The 18,685-nt window shown below is 36.4% G+C and overlaps 1 protein-coding gene across 3 annotated transcripts in view; it reads left to right on the forward strand.

Annotated features, from left to right (window-relative positions):
* RANBP17 (RAN binding protein 17) overlaps positions 1-18,685 on the forward strand; it is a 315,657-nt gene that overhangs the window by 35,636 nt on the left and 261,336 nt on the right. For all 3 annotated transcript variants that reach the window (XM_022595127.3, XM_022595128.3, XM_022595131.3), the window contains exons 8-12: positions 3-76; positions 2,307-2,426; positions 4,211-4,357; positions 4,890-5,062; positions 7,085-7,278. In XM_022595127.3, the coding sequence (XP_022450835.2) occupies positions 3-76; positions 2,307-2,426; positions 4,211-4,357; positions 4,890-5,062; positions 7,085-7,278 (708 nt within the window). The remainder of the gene's footprint in view (positions 1-2; positions 77-2,306; positions 2,427-4,210; positions 4,358-4,889; positions 5,063-7,084; positions 7,279-18,685) is intronic.

Here is an 18,685-nt window from a genome sequence, read left to right on the forward strand (position 1 = left end):
AGTTTTCCTGGAACCAGAAACATTGGATCTTTTCTTTAATTTGTATCATTCACTTCCACCACTCCTATCTCAGTTAGTAAGTAAAACTCATTCATTATTTCATTAAAAAGTACCTGTGATATTTATCTAAGGGTGGTACATATTTATTTATATTCTTGATTAGGTTTACCTCTCATAAGAGATTCTTACATCATCTGGGATTTATATTACGTAAGCTATTTGTCAGTTTCTATTTATAGCCCATAGTTCCCGTCATTTCACTGGTGAGCCCAAAACCCATAACTGGTGATTTCGTTCCTGCCCATAGCCAAGACAACCTATCAACCTCTAAGTATCTTTTTTCCCACTCAGTCCCCACCCCCAGCTCTTCTTCTGGGCCTCAGTCCAGTAGTTTGCCACCCCACCTGTTACCTTCCCTTTTCTTAACCTCTCTGACTCTTTCTCCACTTTGCTTGGCTCCATGTCAGGCTTGCCATGTGGCCCCCATCAGATATCTCCAAATGAGAAACAAAGGGGATCTGCTCACTTGATTTTGTGCTCATCACTCCAGCTGTTCATTTATTTTTTGAATCAGATTCTGTTGTGTGCTAAAAGATTCTTGAAACTCTTTGGTTATAGTATGGAACTTTGAGACTCTGTATCCCATCTTTGTGGAATCTAAAACAGAGACCAGGCAAGATTGAAAAAAAAAAGAAAGTTGTTAGCTTAATATCTAAGCTTGTAGAAGTGAAGTTGGGGAATTCTTATGTTGTCATTTCCCGAAAAAAGATGTTCCATATTTAAAGTACATATCAGCAGTATGTTTGTTTAGATATGTTATCACCTAGAAGGGAGGAATAGGTTCACAAAAATACTCCCTCCCTTTCTTAGAAAACATGTTTGCTCTCAAATCGAGGGTTTTAAGGTGGTTTCAAATCGAGGGTGGTTTTTAAACTGGGTTTCACAGGACACTCATGTTTCCAGGTGGTGCCACAGAACTTCAGCCTTCTGTCTTTTAACCAGAATAGTCTTGTTTTTAGTTGTTTAAAAACCATGGTTTCATGTACAGTTATGTTTTGGGATAAAACAAACAAGCTACTGGTGCTTAAAAGTAGATTGGAAAGCAACTGCTTTAAGAGAATGTAACTGACATTTATTGGGCATGCCCTATCCTATGATGCTTATCTCACTTCATCCTCACAGTGGCCCTGCAAGGTAAGTATTGTTACCTTCACTATGTAGACAAGGAAACAGATCCAGAATGGCCTAAGTGACTTCCGTCAGGGCAGTGAACTAAATTTTGGAGTTGAGATTCAAACCCAGGTGGTTTTGGCCCCAAACCCCTGGATATTTTTATTACGCTAGTGGTTCCTGAACCTTCTACACATCAGAAGGGAGTTTTGTTTTTTGGGTTGTTTGCTTGGATTTTGTTTTTAACATTAAGGACTGTGGCAAACTGAGTAACATCTAAAAAGGCTATCCTCTGATTTTTGTCCCTATTCTCACCCTTGCCAAGAGAGCCAGTCATTTTGTGTGAAATCTCCTAACTGGAATATTTAAATATTGACAAATAATTCTTTTTCTTTTTTTTTTAAAGTGGGCAAGTTTACATATGTGGGCCAGTTTGGCCTGAAAGTTGCCAGTTTTGGGCCTCTCAGTTAATGAACAAACAGGCTTCAGTGGGTTCCAGTAGTAGAATTAAGAACCCGAGAAGTGAAATTGACTGGTAAAGTATTAACTTCAGAAAGATAACTAGGCCACAGACACTTTGCAGGAATTTTTATAGGGTATCTGACTTTTTCAGCAGCATTTTCCAAATTGTTCCTCAAGATACTAATAAATGGTGTGAGCAAGATGTTTTATCACCAGATAAATTTGGGACATGCTGGATTAAGTAAAGTTAAAGGATTTTTTTCCCACTTGCAGGATACCACAGTGCATATTGTACAGTAGTTCCCAAATGTATTCTACAACAAAACCATATTTTCTTTTTGGTGAAACACCTGGTTCGTTGGTTTACAAACGGATTAGGCATCAAGCAATTAGGAGCCTTTGAGTGTATGCAGGTCCCGGCTCTGCTCTGGTGTATTTAATATATACAAAAATATTAGAGGAATTTTACACAGAAATAGGAATTCTAGTGGTGGGATTGACGGGTTTTGGGTGGTGGTAATTATTGATGATGTTTAGCTTTCATTGTTTTTGGAATCTATAACACTATTTTATCATTAAAATTAAAAAAATTTAAATGTAAAGAATAATGTTCCTTACATGTGGCCTTACATTAATTTTAAAGGTGAAATGAATTTTGTTGTTCCTGTTTTTAGGCACTTTCATGTTTAGTTCAGTTTGCGTCTACAAGAAGGTCCTTATTTAGCAGTCCTGAACGTGCCAAGTACCTTGGTAATTTAATCAAGGGAGTAAAAAGGATACTTGAAAACCCTCAGGTATTTTTGAAGTAATTTAATTAATATTTACCATATTTAAATACAGTTTTTCTGCTGAAAGGTGCATAATAAACTTATGACTTTATTACGATTCTGGAAGAAAATAAGTATCATATTCTACTTTCTTGGATCTCATTTGTAGTATAAATGGGCAGCTTTTAAAAGTGAATGTTTTCCTGACTGACTGCTGTGTTGTTCTTTTTATTTTTCCCGTTCTTTTAGGTAAATATGAATAGAGGTTGTATACCTTATTATGCTTCTGCTTTCTACCATTGTACTTTCCTTGCACTTCTTAAATTACTGAAGTGATTAATTCAGTCATATCTACCTTCTAAACTAGAGGACAGTATAAATCTGGATGTTAATATTGGAATAAGTGGCTTTAAATTATGAATATCTTTTTTGCCCTCTTGTGGACAATAAAAATTTGTAGATTTTTAAATCTACTCTCTATGTTAACTGCAAATCTTCAGTGGCAGTGTTCATTTCAGAGAATTGCACAGCCATTATAAATTAGTGATTTTGGATGCCTAGATAAAATTTGTTTCACTTTTGGTTTAAAATATCTGTAATGAAAGTACAAATATTAAAAGGTTAAATGATGATTTAAGGAGGTTTATCTAAGTCTCTTGGTTATTAATAACTTAGGGGGGACATATAATATCTATACATAAAGAAAACATGCTTACTCTATAAAGAACAGTTGTTTTTGCAGATTAAGAGGTATTTTATGTGTTGTGCATTCGTTTTACCTTTTCACTGTTGGCATAACTGTGAAATTTATGTGTTTTGCTGATAAATGGGATTTTTACCAATATATCGATACTTTAAAATTTTTAGTTATTCAGCTCACTATCATCAGTCAATATGTGGAAGATAATATGCTAATATCAGATAATTCTCTTAATTGATTTTCCAGTATCCTCATGTTGATGTGTTATGGCTCCAAAAGTTAATTTGAATATTATATATATTTTTAGAATTATAAATATGTATTAAAAGACCCATGAATACAAAACATATTTTTAAATTAGTCCTTAATAATTAGAAACTATGTTATATTTTTTCATGGGTTGAAATTTTTTACAAACTCTTTCACTATTAAACAGATACTGAAAGATACTTGAATTCTGTTTCATGCCAGCTATAGTGCAGAGTTCTCAAACTATAAAGATAATAACATACATGTCCTATCTTCAAGGAGCTCACTGGGGGCACCTTTCTTGGTCTTTCCTTTTAAGCTGTCCTCCCCACGAAGTTACCTCTGTTTCTTGTAGTACTTTTGTTAAACTTTCTGCTCTACATTGCAGCAGTTTATTTGAATGTCTTAAGAGACAAGGAGTTGCTTGAGGACATAATGCCTCTAGGTACTCAATAAATATTTGTTGAATTAAAAGGTGTTTCTGTTATTTGTGGGTACACATTTAATGTAAGTCTAGTGGTATTGCTCTTTTCCAGGATTTCAAGAGCCCATTCTTATTTTCCATCTTAAATATTTTTCAGGTCTTGTATTGACTTCTATTTAAGTCACAAGATACACACTCTCTCTCCCTCTCTCTCCACCCTTTTCTGTCTCTTTTCTGTCTCTCATGCAAGTTTTTTTGGGGTAATATAGTGGTTCCCAAACATTATGATTTAGTCATCATGGTCAAAGCTTCCTCCAAAGCCTCTAGTTTGGATTTCTTATTATTAATCATTTATGACAACGTTAAGTCCAGTAGGAATCATTTGGTTTTTTGTTGTTAAGTTTTTTAAAAAGCCTTTCTTTTTGTCTCATAATTTAGGGTTTGTCCAATCCAGGTAATTATCATGAATTTTGTCGATTTTTGGCTCGTTTAAAGACGAATTACCAGCTGGGAGAATTAGTTATGGTGAAGGAGTATCCTGAAGTTATCAGATTGATTGCTAATTTTACCATTACTAGCCTACAGGTAAATAAAAATATATAGTTGATGTTAAACTGTAGATAGTTTTAAAACACTTTCTTGGTAAGATTTGGTAGGGATTTAAAAAAACATTTATTAGAGCACTTTGCTAAAAATGTTCATTGCAAGATTTTAGGTAAAAAACTTCTTTGTAACAAATTTTATAATAATAAAAATTTAGAGGCCATCTAAATATCTAATAATTAAAGACCGAATTGAGATGCTGTAGTAAAATCTATGTGGAGAAATAAAATAAAGTTTTACAGATTAGTTTTCGGAAAAATTCTTTTTATAAGTTTGGGGGGAAGTTTTAAAACCATATTTTCCACATGATATCAACTCTGTGAAAAAATATTCCTGGAAAGATTAGAAGGAAGTTCACAAACATTTAACAGAATTTGCTATTTTAAATGTTCATTGGTTATAATCAGAATAAAAGTTTATTTTAAACTGTATGTTTACTAATTTTGCCTCTCCATTTCTTATTCTAGGAAGACATAATGTCATTTTAAATAACGTTTGCTTTATTTTTTTGTAGCATTGGGAATTTGCTCCCAACAGTGTTCATTATTTATTAACTCTCTGGCAAAGGATGGTAGCATCAGTTCCTTTTGTGAAATCAACTGAACCCCACTTATTAGACACTTATGCACCAGAAATCACGAAGGCCTTTATCACTTCTCGGTTGGAATCTGTTGCCATAGTTGTGAGGTATTGAAAACTAAATGTTTTTGTTGTATTTTCATCTTCTGCATCTTGGAATTTTTAAAAATGGAGGTATAATTTACCTATGGTAAAATTCACCTTTTTTAGTATACAGTTCTGTGAGTTCTGACAAGTGTATGCCGTTGTGTTTAACAGCACAATCAAGATATAAAATAGTTCCATCACCCCAAAAAGTTTTTTTAGGTTCCTTTGTAGTCAGACCTTTCCCCATCCTCAGCATCTGGCAATTATTGATGTTTTGTTCCCTAAGATTTTTGTCTTTTTTGGATGTTATTGCATAAATGAAATCATATAGTATGTAGCCCTTTAGTCTGGCTTCTGTCACTTAGCATAGTGCATTTGAGATTCTTCCATTTTGTGTCAGTAGTTCTTTACTTTTTATTGCTGAATAGTATACCATTTTATGGATATATCACAGTTATTAGTCCACTCACCTATTGATGGACATTTGGGTTCTTTCTGTTTTTGCCTTTATGAGTAAAATAGCTGTAAGTGTTCCTATACAGATTTTTGTATGAATTTAAGTTTTTATTTCTCTTGGATAAATTCCTAGGTGTGAGATTTCTGGGTTGCCTGGTAAGTGTATATTTTACTTTATAAGAAATTGCCAAACTGTTTTCCAAAGTTGCTGTATCATTTCACATTCCCACCAGCAGTGTATGAAAAATCCAGTTGCTCTGCATCCTCACCAGCACTTGATATTGTCAGTTTTAAAAAATTTTAGTCATTCTAATAAGTGTGGTGCCTCATTGTGGTTTCAAATTGCATTCCCTTAATAACTAACAATGTTGAGGATCTTTTTATGTGCTTATTTACCATTTGTATATACTCTTTGGTAAAATGCCTGTCAAATATGTTCCCTTTTTTTTATTGGGTCGTTTATTTTCTTATCTTGCGATTAGAGAGGTCTGTATATTCTGGTCACAAGTCTTTTTATCATATGTGTTTTGCAAATATTTTTTCCCAGTCCATTGCTTGTCTCTTCATTTCCTTAACAGAGTCTTGCAAAGAGCAGGAGTTTTAAATTTTAATGAAGTCCAATTTATCATTTATTTTTTTCTTCTAGAAGTTTTATAATTTAAATTTAGGTCCATAATCCATTTTGAGTTAATTTTTGTATATGATATGAGGTTTAGACTCAATGTTATTTTTCTTTTTTTCCTTTTTGCATAGCGAAGACCAGTTATCCCCAACACCATTTGTGGAAAAGACTATCCTTTCTCCATTGCATTGCCTTTACTCTGTTTTCAAAAATTAATTGACCACATATGGATGGTTCTATTTTTGGACTCTTTTCTCATTAGTCTCTGTTTTTCTCCTTCTGCCAGTAGCCCCTGGCTTGAGTACTGTAGCCTTATAATAAGCTTTGAAATCAGGTAGTGTGAATTTTCACCTTGGTTTTCCCTTTTTAAAATTGTTTTGGCTCTTTTACTTCCTTTGCTTTTCTGTATAAATGTTAGAATCATCTTGTCAGTATCTACAAAAAAAAGTCCTGCTGGAGTTTTGACTAGAATTGCATTGAATTTGTAGATTAATTTGGAGGAAGAATTGACATCTCAGCAATATTGAGTCTTTTAGCCAATGAGCATGTTTATCTTTTATTTAGAGCTCTTCTGTGATTCCTTTCATCACTGTTTTGTATTATTCAGCCTTTAGATCTTACATATATTTAAGATTTAATTAGTGTTTTATGTTTTCTGGTGCCTTTGGAGATACTGTTTTTTAAACTTAAATTTCCAGTTGTTCATGTTAGTATATAGTAATGAATTCTATATATTGATATGTATTGCTAGCACCTTGGAAATACACTCACCTGTTAGTCCTAGTAGCTTTCTTGTGGTTCACATTTTCAAATATAGACATTTTATTTCTTACCTTACAGTCTATGTCTTCTATTTCTTTATCCATGATAGAATTTTTATTTAACATAAATAAAGCTTATTTGTGGTGAATAAAAGTACATCTCATTCTAACGTCATCTGCAATCCTTTTCTTATATATTTGCAGAGATAATTTAGATGATCCACTGGATGATACCGCCACTGTGTTTCAGCAGTTGGAGCAGTTGTGCACTGTTAGCAGATGTGAATATGAGAAGACATGCACTCTTCTTGTACAGTTGTTTGATCAAAATGCACAGAATTACCAAAAGCTTCTGCATTCAGCTTCTGGAATAACTGTGGACATGGCAATTCAGGAAGGTCAGTAAATTTTATATGACCATATAAATAATATAATAATATGGTATTATGTTGAATTTTAAGTATCTTCATTAATCAATTTATTTAATAATTTTACTGCAACGTATTTTTGTTTATTTCCCCCAATTCTATTCCTCTAATAATCCATTAATTTTATTAACCTTCTGGGTATTTTGTTGGCTTGATGGTTTTAGTTCTTCATAAGATTCACAGGGAATATTTCTTTCTGGATTCACTATCAAAAAAAGCTGATAATGATCTTTGAGTAGAGTTTATTAACTTATAACTATCTTTTAACTAATCATGTTTCCCTCTTTGCTATATCTGACTGCAAATTCAAGCCCAGTTTTAGCCAGTAAAAATTTACCAAAGACCTCATCGTGGTTTTGCATTTGTTTATTTGCCTTCACCATGGCTTTATTTGATTATTATATGTCAATTTCTCAATTTCCTCTTTATTTTTCATTCTTTACTGAAGGAGGATTTATTTATTTCTGTATATTTCCTTAATACGAAAGGATTTTCAGGAACATAGGGAATTAAATACACTTTTCAGATTTTAAGTGGGATAACTTATGAGAATGGAACTGGCTATATACATTTCTTTTTTTTTTTTTAACATCTTTATTGGAGTATAATTGCTTTACAATGGTGTGTTAGTTTCTGCTTTATAACAAAGTGAATCAGTGATACATATACATATGTTCCCATATCTCTTCCCCCTTGTGTCTCCCTCCCTCCCACCCCTCTAGGTGGTCACAAAGCACTGAGCTGATCTCCCTGTGCTATGTGGCTGCTTCCCACTAGCTATCTATTTTACGTTTGGTAGTGTATATATGTCCATGCCACTCTCTCACTTTGCCACAGCTTACACTCCCCACCCCCCATATCCTCAAGTCCATTCTCTAGTAGGTCTGTGTCTTTATTCCCGTCTTACACCTAGGTTCTTCAGGACATTTTTTTTTTCTTAGATTCCATATATATATGTTAGCATACGGTATTTGTCTTTCTCTTTCTGACTTACTTCACTCTGTATGACAGACTCTAGATCCATCCACCTCACTACAAATAACTCAATTTCGTTTCTTTTTATGGCTGAGTAATATTCCATTGTATATATGTGCCACATCTTCTGTATCCATTCATCCGATGATGGACACTTATGTTGCTTCCATCTCCTGGCTATTGTAAATAGAACTGCAATGAACATTTTGGTACATGACTCATTTTTAATTATGGTTTTCCCAGGGTATACCCAGTAGTGGGATTGCTGGGTCATATGGTAGTTCTATTTGTAGTTTTTTAAGGAACCTCCATATTGTTCTCCATAGTGGCTGTAGTAATTCACATTCCCACCAGCAGTACAAGAGTATTCCCTTTTCTCCACACCCTCTCCAGCATTTATTGTTTGTAGATATTTTGATGATGGCCATTGTGACCGGTGTGAGATGATATCTCATTGTAGTTTTGATTTGCATTTCTCTAATGATTAATGATGTTGAGCATTCTTTCATGTCTTGGTTGGCAATCTGTATATGGTCTTTGGAGAAATGTCTATTTAGGTTTTCTACCCATTTTTGGATTGCGTTGTTTGTTTCTTTGTTATTGAGCTGCATGAGTTGCTTGTAAATTTTGGAAATTAATCCTTTGTCAGTTGCTTCATTTGCAAGTATTTTCTCTCATTCTGAGGGTTGTCTTTTGGTTTTGTTTATGGTTTCCTTTGCTGTGCAAAAGCTTTTGAGTTTCATTAGGTCCCATTTGTTTATTTTTGTTTTTATTTCCATTTCTCTACAAGGTGGGTCAAAAAGGATCTTGCCATGATTTATGTCATAGAGTGTTCTGCCTATGTTTTCCTCTAAGACTTTGATAGTTTCTCGCCTTACATTTAGGTCTTTAATCCATTTTGAGCTTATTTTTGTGTATGGTGTTAGGGAGTGTTCTGATCTCATACTTTTATATGTACCTGTCCAGTTTTCCTAGCATCACTTATTGAAGAGGCTGTCCTTTCTCCACTGTACATTCCTGCCTCCTTTATCAAAGATAAGGTGACCATATGTGCGTGGGCTTATCTCTGGGCTTTCTATCCTGTTCCATTGATGTATATTTCTGTTTTTGTGGCAGTACCATACTGTCTTGATTACTGTAGCTTTGTAGTATAGTCTGAAGTCAGGGAGCCTGATTCCTCCAGCTCCATTTTTCGTTCTCAAGGTTGCTTTGACTATTCGGGGTCTTTTGTGTTTCCATTACAAATTGTGAAATTTTTTATTCTAGTTCTGTGAAAAATGCCACTGGTAGTTTGATAGGGATTGCATTGAATGTGTAGATTGCTTTGGGTAGTAGAGTCATTTTCAGTGTTGATTCTTCCAATCCAAGAACATGGTATATCTCTCCATCTATTTGTATCATCTTTAATTTCTTTCATCAGTGTCTTATAGTTTTCTGCATACAGGTCTTTTGTCTCCTTAGGTAGGTTTATTCCTAGATATTTTATTCTTTTTGTTGCCGTGGTAAATGGGAGTGTTTCCTTAATTTCACTTTCATATTTTTCATCATTAGCGTATAGGAATGCAAGAGATTTCTGTGCATTAATTTTGTATCCTGCTACTTTACCAAATTCATTGATTAGCTCTAGTAGTTTTCTGGTAGCATCTTCAGGATTCTCTATGTATAGTATCATGTCATCTGCAAACAGTGACAGCTTTACTTCTTTTCTGATATGGATTCCTTTTATTTCCTTTTCTTCTCTGATTGCTGTGGCTAAAACTTCCAAAACTATGTTGAATAATAGTGGTGACAGTGGGCAACCTTGTCTTATTCCTGATCTTAGTGGAACTGGTTTCAGTTTTTCACCATTGAGGATGATGTTGGCAGTGGGTTTGTCATATATGGCCTTTATCATGTTGAGGAAAGTTCCCTCTATGCCTACTTTCTGGAGGGTTTTTATCATAAATGGGTGTTGAATTTTGTCGAAAGCTTTCTCTGCATCTATTGAGATGATCATATGGTTTTTCTCCTTCAGTTTGTTAATATGGTGTATCACTTTGATTGATTTGCATATACTGAAGAATCCTTGCATTCCTGGAATAAACCCCACTTGATCATGGTGTATGATCCTTTTAATGTGCTGTTGGATGCTGTTTGCTAGTATTTTGTTGAGGATTTTTGCATCTATGTTCATCAGTGATATTGGCCTGTAGTTTTCTTTCTTTGTGACATCTTTCTCTGGTTTTGGTATCAGGGTGATGGTGGCCTTGTAGAATGACTTCGGGAGTGTTCCTCCCTCTGCTGTATTTTGGAAGAGTTGGAGAAGGATAGGTGTTAGCTCTTCTCTAAATGTTTGATAGAATTTGCCTGTGAAGCCATCTGGTCTTGGGCTTTTGTTTGTTGGAAGATTTTTAATCACAGTTTCAATTTCAGTGCTTGTGATTGGTCTGTTCATATTTTCTATTTCTTCCTGATTCAGTCTTGGCAGGTTGTGCATTTCTAAGAATTTGTCCATTTCTTCCAGGTTGTCCATTTTATTGGCATAGAGTTGCTTGTAGTAATCTCTCATGATCTTTTGTATTTCTACAGTGTCAGTTGTTACTTCTCCTTTCTCATTTCTAATTCTGTTGATTTAAGTCTTCTCCTTTTTTTCTTGCTGAGTCTGGTTAATGGTTTATCAATTTTTTTTATCTTCTCAAAGAACCAGCTTTTAGTTTTATTGATCTTTGCTATCGTTTCCTTTATTTCTTTTTCATTTATTTCTGATCTTATCTTTATGATTTCTTTCCTTCTGCTAACTTTGGGGTTTTTTTGTTCTTCTTTCTCTAATTGCTTTAGATGCAAGGTTAGGTTGTTTATTTGAGATGTTTCCTGTTTCTTAAGGTAGGACTGTATTGCTATAAACTTCCCTCTTAGAACTGCCTTTGCTGCATCCCATAGGTTTTGGTCGTCGTGTCTCCATTGTCATTTGTTTCTAGGTATTTTTTGATTTCCTCTTTGATTTCTTCAGTGATCGCTTCGTTATTAAGTAGTGTATTGTTTAGCCTCCATGTGTTTGTATTTTTTACAGATCTTTTCCTGTAATTGATATCTAGTCTCATAGCGTTGTGGTCGGAAAAGATACTTGATACAATTTCAATTTTCTTAAATTTACCAAGGCTTGATTTGTGACCCAAGATATGATCTATCCTGGAGAATATTCCATGAGCACTTGAGAAAAATGTGTATTCTGTTGTTTTTGGATGGAATGTCCTATAAATATCAGTTAAGTCCATCTTGTTTAATGTATCATTTAAAGCTTGTGTTTCCTTATTTATTTTCATTTTGGATGATCTGTCCATTGGTGGAAGTGGGGTGTTAAAGTCCCCTACTATGAATGTGTTACTGTCGATTTCCCCTTTTATGGCTTTTAGTATTTGCCTTATGTATTGAGGTGCTCCTATGTTGGGTACATAAATATTTACAATTGTTATGTCTTCTTGGATCGATCCCTTGATCATTATGTAGTGTCCTTCTTTGTCTCTTGTAATAGTCTTTATTTTAAAGTCTATTTTTTCTGATATGAGAATTGCTACTCCAGCTTTCTTTTGATTTCCATTTGCATGGAATATCTTTTTCCATCCCTTCACTTTCAGTCTGTATGTGTCCTTAGGTCTGAAGTGGGTCTCTTGTAGACAGCATATATATGGGTCTTGTTTTTGTATCCATTCAGCCAGTCTGTGTCTTTCGGTGGGAGCATTTAATCCATTTACATTTAAGGTAATTATCGATATGTATGTTCCTGTTCCCATTTTCTTAATTGTTTTGTGTTTGTTATTGTAGGTCTTTTCCTTCTCTTGTGTTTCTTGCCTAGAGAAGTTCCTTTAGCGTTTGTTGTAAAGCTGGTTTGGTGGTGCTGAACTCTCTCAGCTTTTCCTTCTCTGTAAAAGTTTTAATTTCTCCATCAAATCTGAATGAGATCCTTGCTGGGTAGAGTAATCTTGGTTGTAGGTTTTTCTCCTTCATCACTTTAAATATGTCCTGCCACTGCTTTCTGGCTTGCAGAGTTTCTGCTGAAAGATCAGCTGTTAACCTTATGGGGATTCCCTTGTGTGTTATTTTTCCCTTGCTGCTTTTAATATGTTTTCTTTGTATTTAATTTTTGACAGTTTGATTAATATGTGTCTTGGTGTGTTTCTCCTTGGATTTATCCTGTATGGGACTCTCTGTGCTTCTTGATCTTGATTAACTATTTCCTTTCCCATACTAGGGAAGTTTTCAACTATAATCTCTTCAAATATTTTCTCAGTCCCTTTCTTTTTCTCTTCTTCTCCTGGGATCCCTATAATTCAAATGTTGGTGCGTTTAATGTTGTCCCAGAAGTCTCTGAGACTGTCCTCAGTTCTTTTCATTCTTTTTTCTTTATTCTGCTCTGCAGTAGTTATTTCCACTATTTTATCTTCCAGGTCACTTATCCGATTTTCTGCCTCAGTCATTCTTCTATCCATCCCTTCTAGATTATTTTTAATTTCATTTATTGTGTTGTTCATCATTGCTTGTTTCCTCTTTAGTTCTTCTAGGTCATTGTTAAATGTTTCTTGCATTTTCTCTATTCTATTTCCAAGATTTTGGACCATCTTTACTATCATTATTCTGAATTCTTTTTCAGGTAGACTGCCTATTTCCTCTTCATTTGTTAGGTCTGGTGGGTTTTTATCTTGCTCCTTCATCTGCTGTGTGTTTTTCTCTTTTCTCATTTAGCTTATCTTACTGTGTTTGGGGTCTCCTTTTTGCAGGCTGCAGGTTCGTAGATCCCGTTGTTTTTGGTGTCTGTACCCAGTGGCTAAAGTTGGTTCAGTGGGTTGTGTAGGCTTCCTGGTGGAGGGGACTGGTGCCTGTGTTTTGGTGGATGAGGCTGGATCTTGTCTTTCTGGTGGGCAGGTCCATGTCTGGTGGTGTGTTTTGGGGTGTCTGTGGCCTTATTATGATTTTAGGCAGCCTCTCTGCTAATGGGTGGGGTTGTGTTCCTGTCCTGCTAGTTGTTTGGCGTAGGGTGTCCAGCACTGTAGCTTGCTGGTCGTTGAGTGAAGCTGGGTGTTGGTGTTGAGATGGAGATCTCTGGGAGATTTTCGCCATTTGATATTATGTGGAGCTGGGAGGTCTCTTGTGGACCGGTGTCCTGAAGTTGGCTGTCCCACGTCAGAGGCACAGCGCTGACTCCTGGCTGCAGCACCAAGAGCCTTTCATTCACACGGCTCAGAATAAGAGGGAGAAAAAGTAGAAAGAAATAAAGAAAGAGGATAAAATAAAATAAAGTAAGATAAAATAAAATAAAGTCATTAAAATAAATAATTTTTAAGAAAAAAAATTTTTTTTAAAGAAAAAAAAACACGGATGGACAGAACCCTAGGACAAATGGTGAGAGCAAAGCTGTACAGACAAAATCTCACACAGAAGCATGCACATACACACTCAGAAAAAGAGGAAAAGGGGAAAAAATAATATATCTTGCTCTCTAAGTCACCTCCTCAATTCGGGATGATTCATTGTCTATTCAGGTATTCCACAGATGCAGGTACATCAAGTTGATTGTGGAGCTTTTTATCTGCTGCTTCTGAGGCTGCTGGGAGAGATTTCCCTTTCTCTTCTTTGTTCGCACAGCTCCCAGGGGCTCAGCTTTGGATTTGGCCCCGCCTCTGCGTGTAGGTTGCCTGAGGGCGTCTCTTCCCACCCAGACAGGACGGGGTTAAAGGAGCAGCTGATTTGGGGTCTCTGGCTCACTCAAGCCGGGGGGAGGGAGGGGTACAGAGTGCGGGGCGAGCCTGCGGCGGCAGAGGTCGGCGTGATATTGCACCAGCCTGAGATGCGCCGTGCATTCTCCCGGGGAAGTTGTCCCTGGATCACAGGACCCTGGCAGTGGTGGGCTGCACAGGCTCCTGGGAGGGGAGGTGTGGATAGTGACCTGTGCTCGCACACAGGCTTCTTGGTGGCAGCAGCAGCAGCCTTAGCGTCTCATGCCCGTCTCTGTGGTCCACGCTGATAGCCGCAGCTCGTGCCCGTCTCTGGAGCTCCTTTAGGCCTTGCTCTTAATCCCCTCTCCTCACGCACCAGGAAACAAAGAGGGAAGAAAAAGTCTCTTGCCTCTTTGGCAGATCCAGACTTTTTCCCAGACTCCCTCCCGGCTAGCCGTGGTGCACTAACCCCCTGCAGACTGTGTTCACGCCACCAACCCCAGTCCTCTCCCTGCGCTCCGACTGGAAGCCCGAGCCTCAGCTCCCAGCCCCGCCCGCCCCGGTGGGTGAGCAGACAATCCTCTCGGGTTGGTGAGTGCCGGTCGGCACCGATCCTCTGTGCGGGAATCTCTCCGCTTTGCCCTCCGCACTCCTGTTGCTGTGCTCTCCTCTGCGGCTCCGAAGCTCCCCCCCTCCGCCACCTGCAATCTCCGCCCGCGAAGGGGCTTCCTAGTGTGTGGAAACCTTTTGTCCTTCACAGTTCCCTTCCACTGGTGCAGGTCCCGTCCCTATTCTTTTGTCTCTGTTTATTCTTTTTTCTTTTGCCCTACCCAGGTACTTGGGGAGTTTCTTGCCTTTTGGGAGGTCTGCGGTCTTCTGCCAGTGCTCAGTGGGTGTTCTGGAGGAGTTGTTTCACGTGTAGATGTATTTCTGATGTATCTGCTGGTGTTGGAGGGTCTCCTGCAGAGGCAGTGGGTGGCTGTGTCTCACCGTGAGGACAAGGACAATGGCAGCAGGAGTTCTGGGAAGCACTCTTTGGCATGAGCCCTCCCAGAGTCTGCCATGAGCCTCACCAAAGAGGCCAGGTGGCTATATACATTTCTAATAGGAGGCAGTTTAATTACAGTTCCAGGATGTTTTTGTTTTCTTTGATATTTGTTTGGAAAGTGAGTGGTAAGGGATGATAGTCAAACTTTGAGTGATTTTCCATTTAAACTCTTTTTAAAAAGTTCTTTAAAAATTATCCTATACATTTACGTATTGTCTTCTAAAAATGCCTTTTATTCATTATCTGTTTTTTTGGTTTTTGTTTGTTTTCTGAGTCACACAGTACTGCTCAGCAGCGGATAGAGGAATAGTTAACCTTCTTGAAATGTTCTCTTTTATTAGTATCTCATTATAAATTAGATGGAGGAGAACTAACATTTTACTTTGTAGCATCTTGTCTTCATGACTGATTCCTTTCTTTAGCAGAGTTCTGAAAATTATTAAATATCCAATACATACAAAAGGGTATTTATATATTTTGAGACATAGTAACTAGCAGTAACAAGCACCATCACATAGCTTAAAGAACAGGTCAATACCAATATCTTTGCTGTTCCCTTTTTCCTACCAGCAAAAAATTACTTGATGTTTGTTCGTTAATTGATGCCTCTTCTTCATAGTTTTACTGCATATGTATGTACTCTGAAAATAATGCATGGTTTTGCATATTTTTGAACTTTATACAAATTGAATCAAAATTATTCTTTTACAACTTGCTTCATTATTTTTTCTCAGTGTTGCATTCATGAGAGTTTGTGTGGATGCTGTAGCTATAGTTCCTTCATTTGTACTGCTGCAGTGCTGTTGTTTGAATATACTACAATTTATTGATGCATTTTCTTGTCAGTGGGTATTTGTGTTTTCTGTTTTCTGCTAATGCAATGAGTGCTGCTGTAAAGATTGTTATATATATTAATTACATAGTCAGCTTCAGTAAGCAATGCCAAACTATATTTTACAAAGTGATTGTACTACTTTATGTCCCACCCACTCTTAGCTAGATCCTCACCAATGGCTCATAATGTTAGACTTTTTGTCAGGCTAGTTGTAATATACCTCATGCATATTTTATTTTTCACTCTCATGATTATTAATGAAGTTTAGTGTTTATGTTTATGTTCTGTGATCGTCAGTGATATATATGTTCATCACTTTTGTTCATTTCCTCCTCGCCATTTGGATTATTTTGGTCTTTGATTTTTTTATACTAATGGAGCTCTTTATAATATTTTAACACTAATCCTTCAATTGTTTGAATTGTAAATATTGCCCTCAAGTTTGTTACCTGTTTTTACGTGTAACTTTAATGTGTCTGTTCTCTTAGTTTTCATATCTAATTTTATTTTAATTAATTCACCCAATCTTTTGAAGAGGTATTATATTTACATTGTCCAGAAAAAAGAAATTAAAATGGGTTCTGGGGCTTCCCTGGTGGCGCAGTGGTTGGGAGTCTGCCTGCCGATGCAGGGGACACGGGCTCGTGCCCCGGTCCGGGAAGATCCCACATGCCACGGAGCGGCTGGGCCCGTGAGCCATGGCCGCTGAGCCTGCGCGTCCGGAGCCTGTGCTCCACGACGGGAGAGGCCACAACAGTGAGAGGCCCGTGTACCACTAAAAAAAAAGGGTTCTGTTCCAGTCCTATAATCTGTCCTACTGTTCTTCACTCTAACAAATAACGATTCTTGTTGGTTCTGCATCTTTCTAAAGTTCCTGTATGCATGTACCATTAGGAATATATAAGTTCTTATCCCCTTTTGTTTACATGGAATGTGGCATACCACACTCACATTTTACTCCTTGCTTTTTCTCATTTAACAGTGTATTTTATAGCTATTCTTAAATCAGTATACAAAGAATACTTAATTTTTATAGATGCATAATATTTTATTTATTGAATGTATCATAATTTATTTAACTATTCTCTCCATTGTTGAGAATCATTTGAGTTGTTTGCCATCTTCTGCTATTAAAACTAATGCTGTACAGATTAACCTTGTACTTGTCATTTTATATTTATGTGAGTATATCTGTAGGATACATTTCCAGAAGCAGAATTACTGTTGGGTAGAAGGGTTAATGTATTTGTAATTTTTATAAATATTTCCAAATTACTCTCTGTAAGGACTGCACCAATTTACTTGTCCACCAGCAGTCTATGAGAGCTCCATGTTATTGCCTTCACAGGACAGTATTACCAAGCTTTTGAATTTTTGGCAATCCTATAGGTGAAAAATGATTTCTCAGTATAATTTAACATTCTCATATCAGTGAGGTTAAGCATTGTTTATTTAAGAGCTATTTGGTCTTCTTTTGTTTTTTTTTTTTGCAGTATGCAGGCCTCTCACTGCTGTGGCCTCTCCCATTGCGGAGCACAGGCTCCGGACACGCAGGCCCAGCGGCCATGGCTCACGGGCCACTCCACAGCATGTGGGATCCTCCCGGACTGGGGCACGAACCCGCGTCCCCTGCATCGGCAGGCGGACCCCCAACCACTGCGCCACCAGGGAAGCCCTGGTCTTCTTTTTCTGTAAAAGAATTACTCATTTTTTTGGCTCAGTTTTTTGTTGTTGAGTTATTGGTTCTTTTTTCTCATTGATTTTTTTTTTTCCTCACTGACTTTCAAGAGCTCTTTATATTTTAGAAAAATGAGCCCCTTGTCTGTGTTGAATTGCAAATATCTTTTTTCTTTTTCTTTTTTCTTGAGTATACAGTTTGAATTTAGTAGATACATAGCCATGTAACTACCACCACATTCAAGATAGAGAACCTTAGAAATAATTTTCTCATGCCCTTTGATCCGTTTTCCTAACTCTATATCCAGGTAACCACTGTTTTTTGTCACTATGGTGCATCTCTTTTGGGTTTCTGTGTAAATGAAATCATACAATAGCTAGTCTTTTGTGTTTGACTCTGTTTGCTTAGGATAATGGTTTTGAGATTCAAACATATTGTATATATAAATATTTTGTTCCTTTTTATTGCTGTGTAGTATTCCATAGTATGGCTTTTTCTTTAGTTTGTCTAGCTGTTTACCACTTAATGGATATTTGAGTTATACTTGCAGTTTTTGGCTGTTATGAATAATGATGTGAACATTTGCAGACAAATCTCTGTATGTACTTAAATTGTCATTTCTCTTGGGTAAATACCAGTGACAGTTTGCTGGGTCATATGAGAAATGTGTGTATAATATTATAAGATACTACTACGCTATTTTACGAAGTGTACCATTTTTCATTCCCATTAAGAATGCTCCACATCTTCATCATCATTTGATACTGTCTTGTTAACTTTAGCCATTCTACTGGGTATCTAGTAGTAGTATCTCATTGTGGTTATACTTTGAATTTCCTTGATAATTAATGAAGTTGTGCTTTTTTGGCCATTCTTATATCTTCCTTTGTGAAATGTCTGTTCACAATTTTTGCCCATTTTTATATTGGGTTGTTTGTTCTTTTGTATATAGTCTTATTATTGAAATTGTAAGTGTTTAATATATTCTGTATACAGTCCCTTTTTCACATACATGTTGCAAATATTTTCTTCCTGTCTGTCGTTTGTCTTTTCAACTGTCTTTCAAAGGGCAGAGTTTTAAATTTTGATGATCTGCCTTTTCAGTTTTTTCTTCATGGCTTATGCTTTTTATATTTAAGAAATCTTCTGTA

Source organism: Delphinapterus leucas, chromosome 3 (assembly GCF_059928025.1).
Source record: "Delphinapterus leucas isolate spDelLeu-1000000601 "Yukka" chromosome 3, BTC_Dleu_Yukka2, whole genome shotgun sequence".
Taxonomy (NCBI): domain Eukaryota; kingdom Metazoa; phylum Chordata; class Mammalia; order Artiodactyla; family Monodontidae; genus Delphinapterus; species Delphinapterus leucas.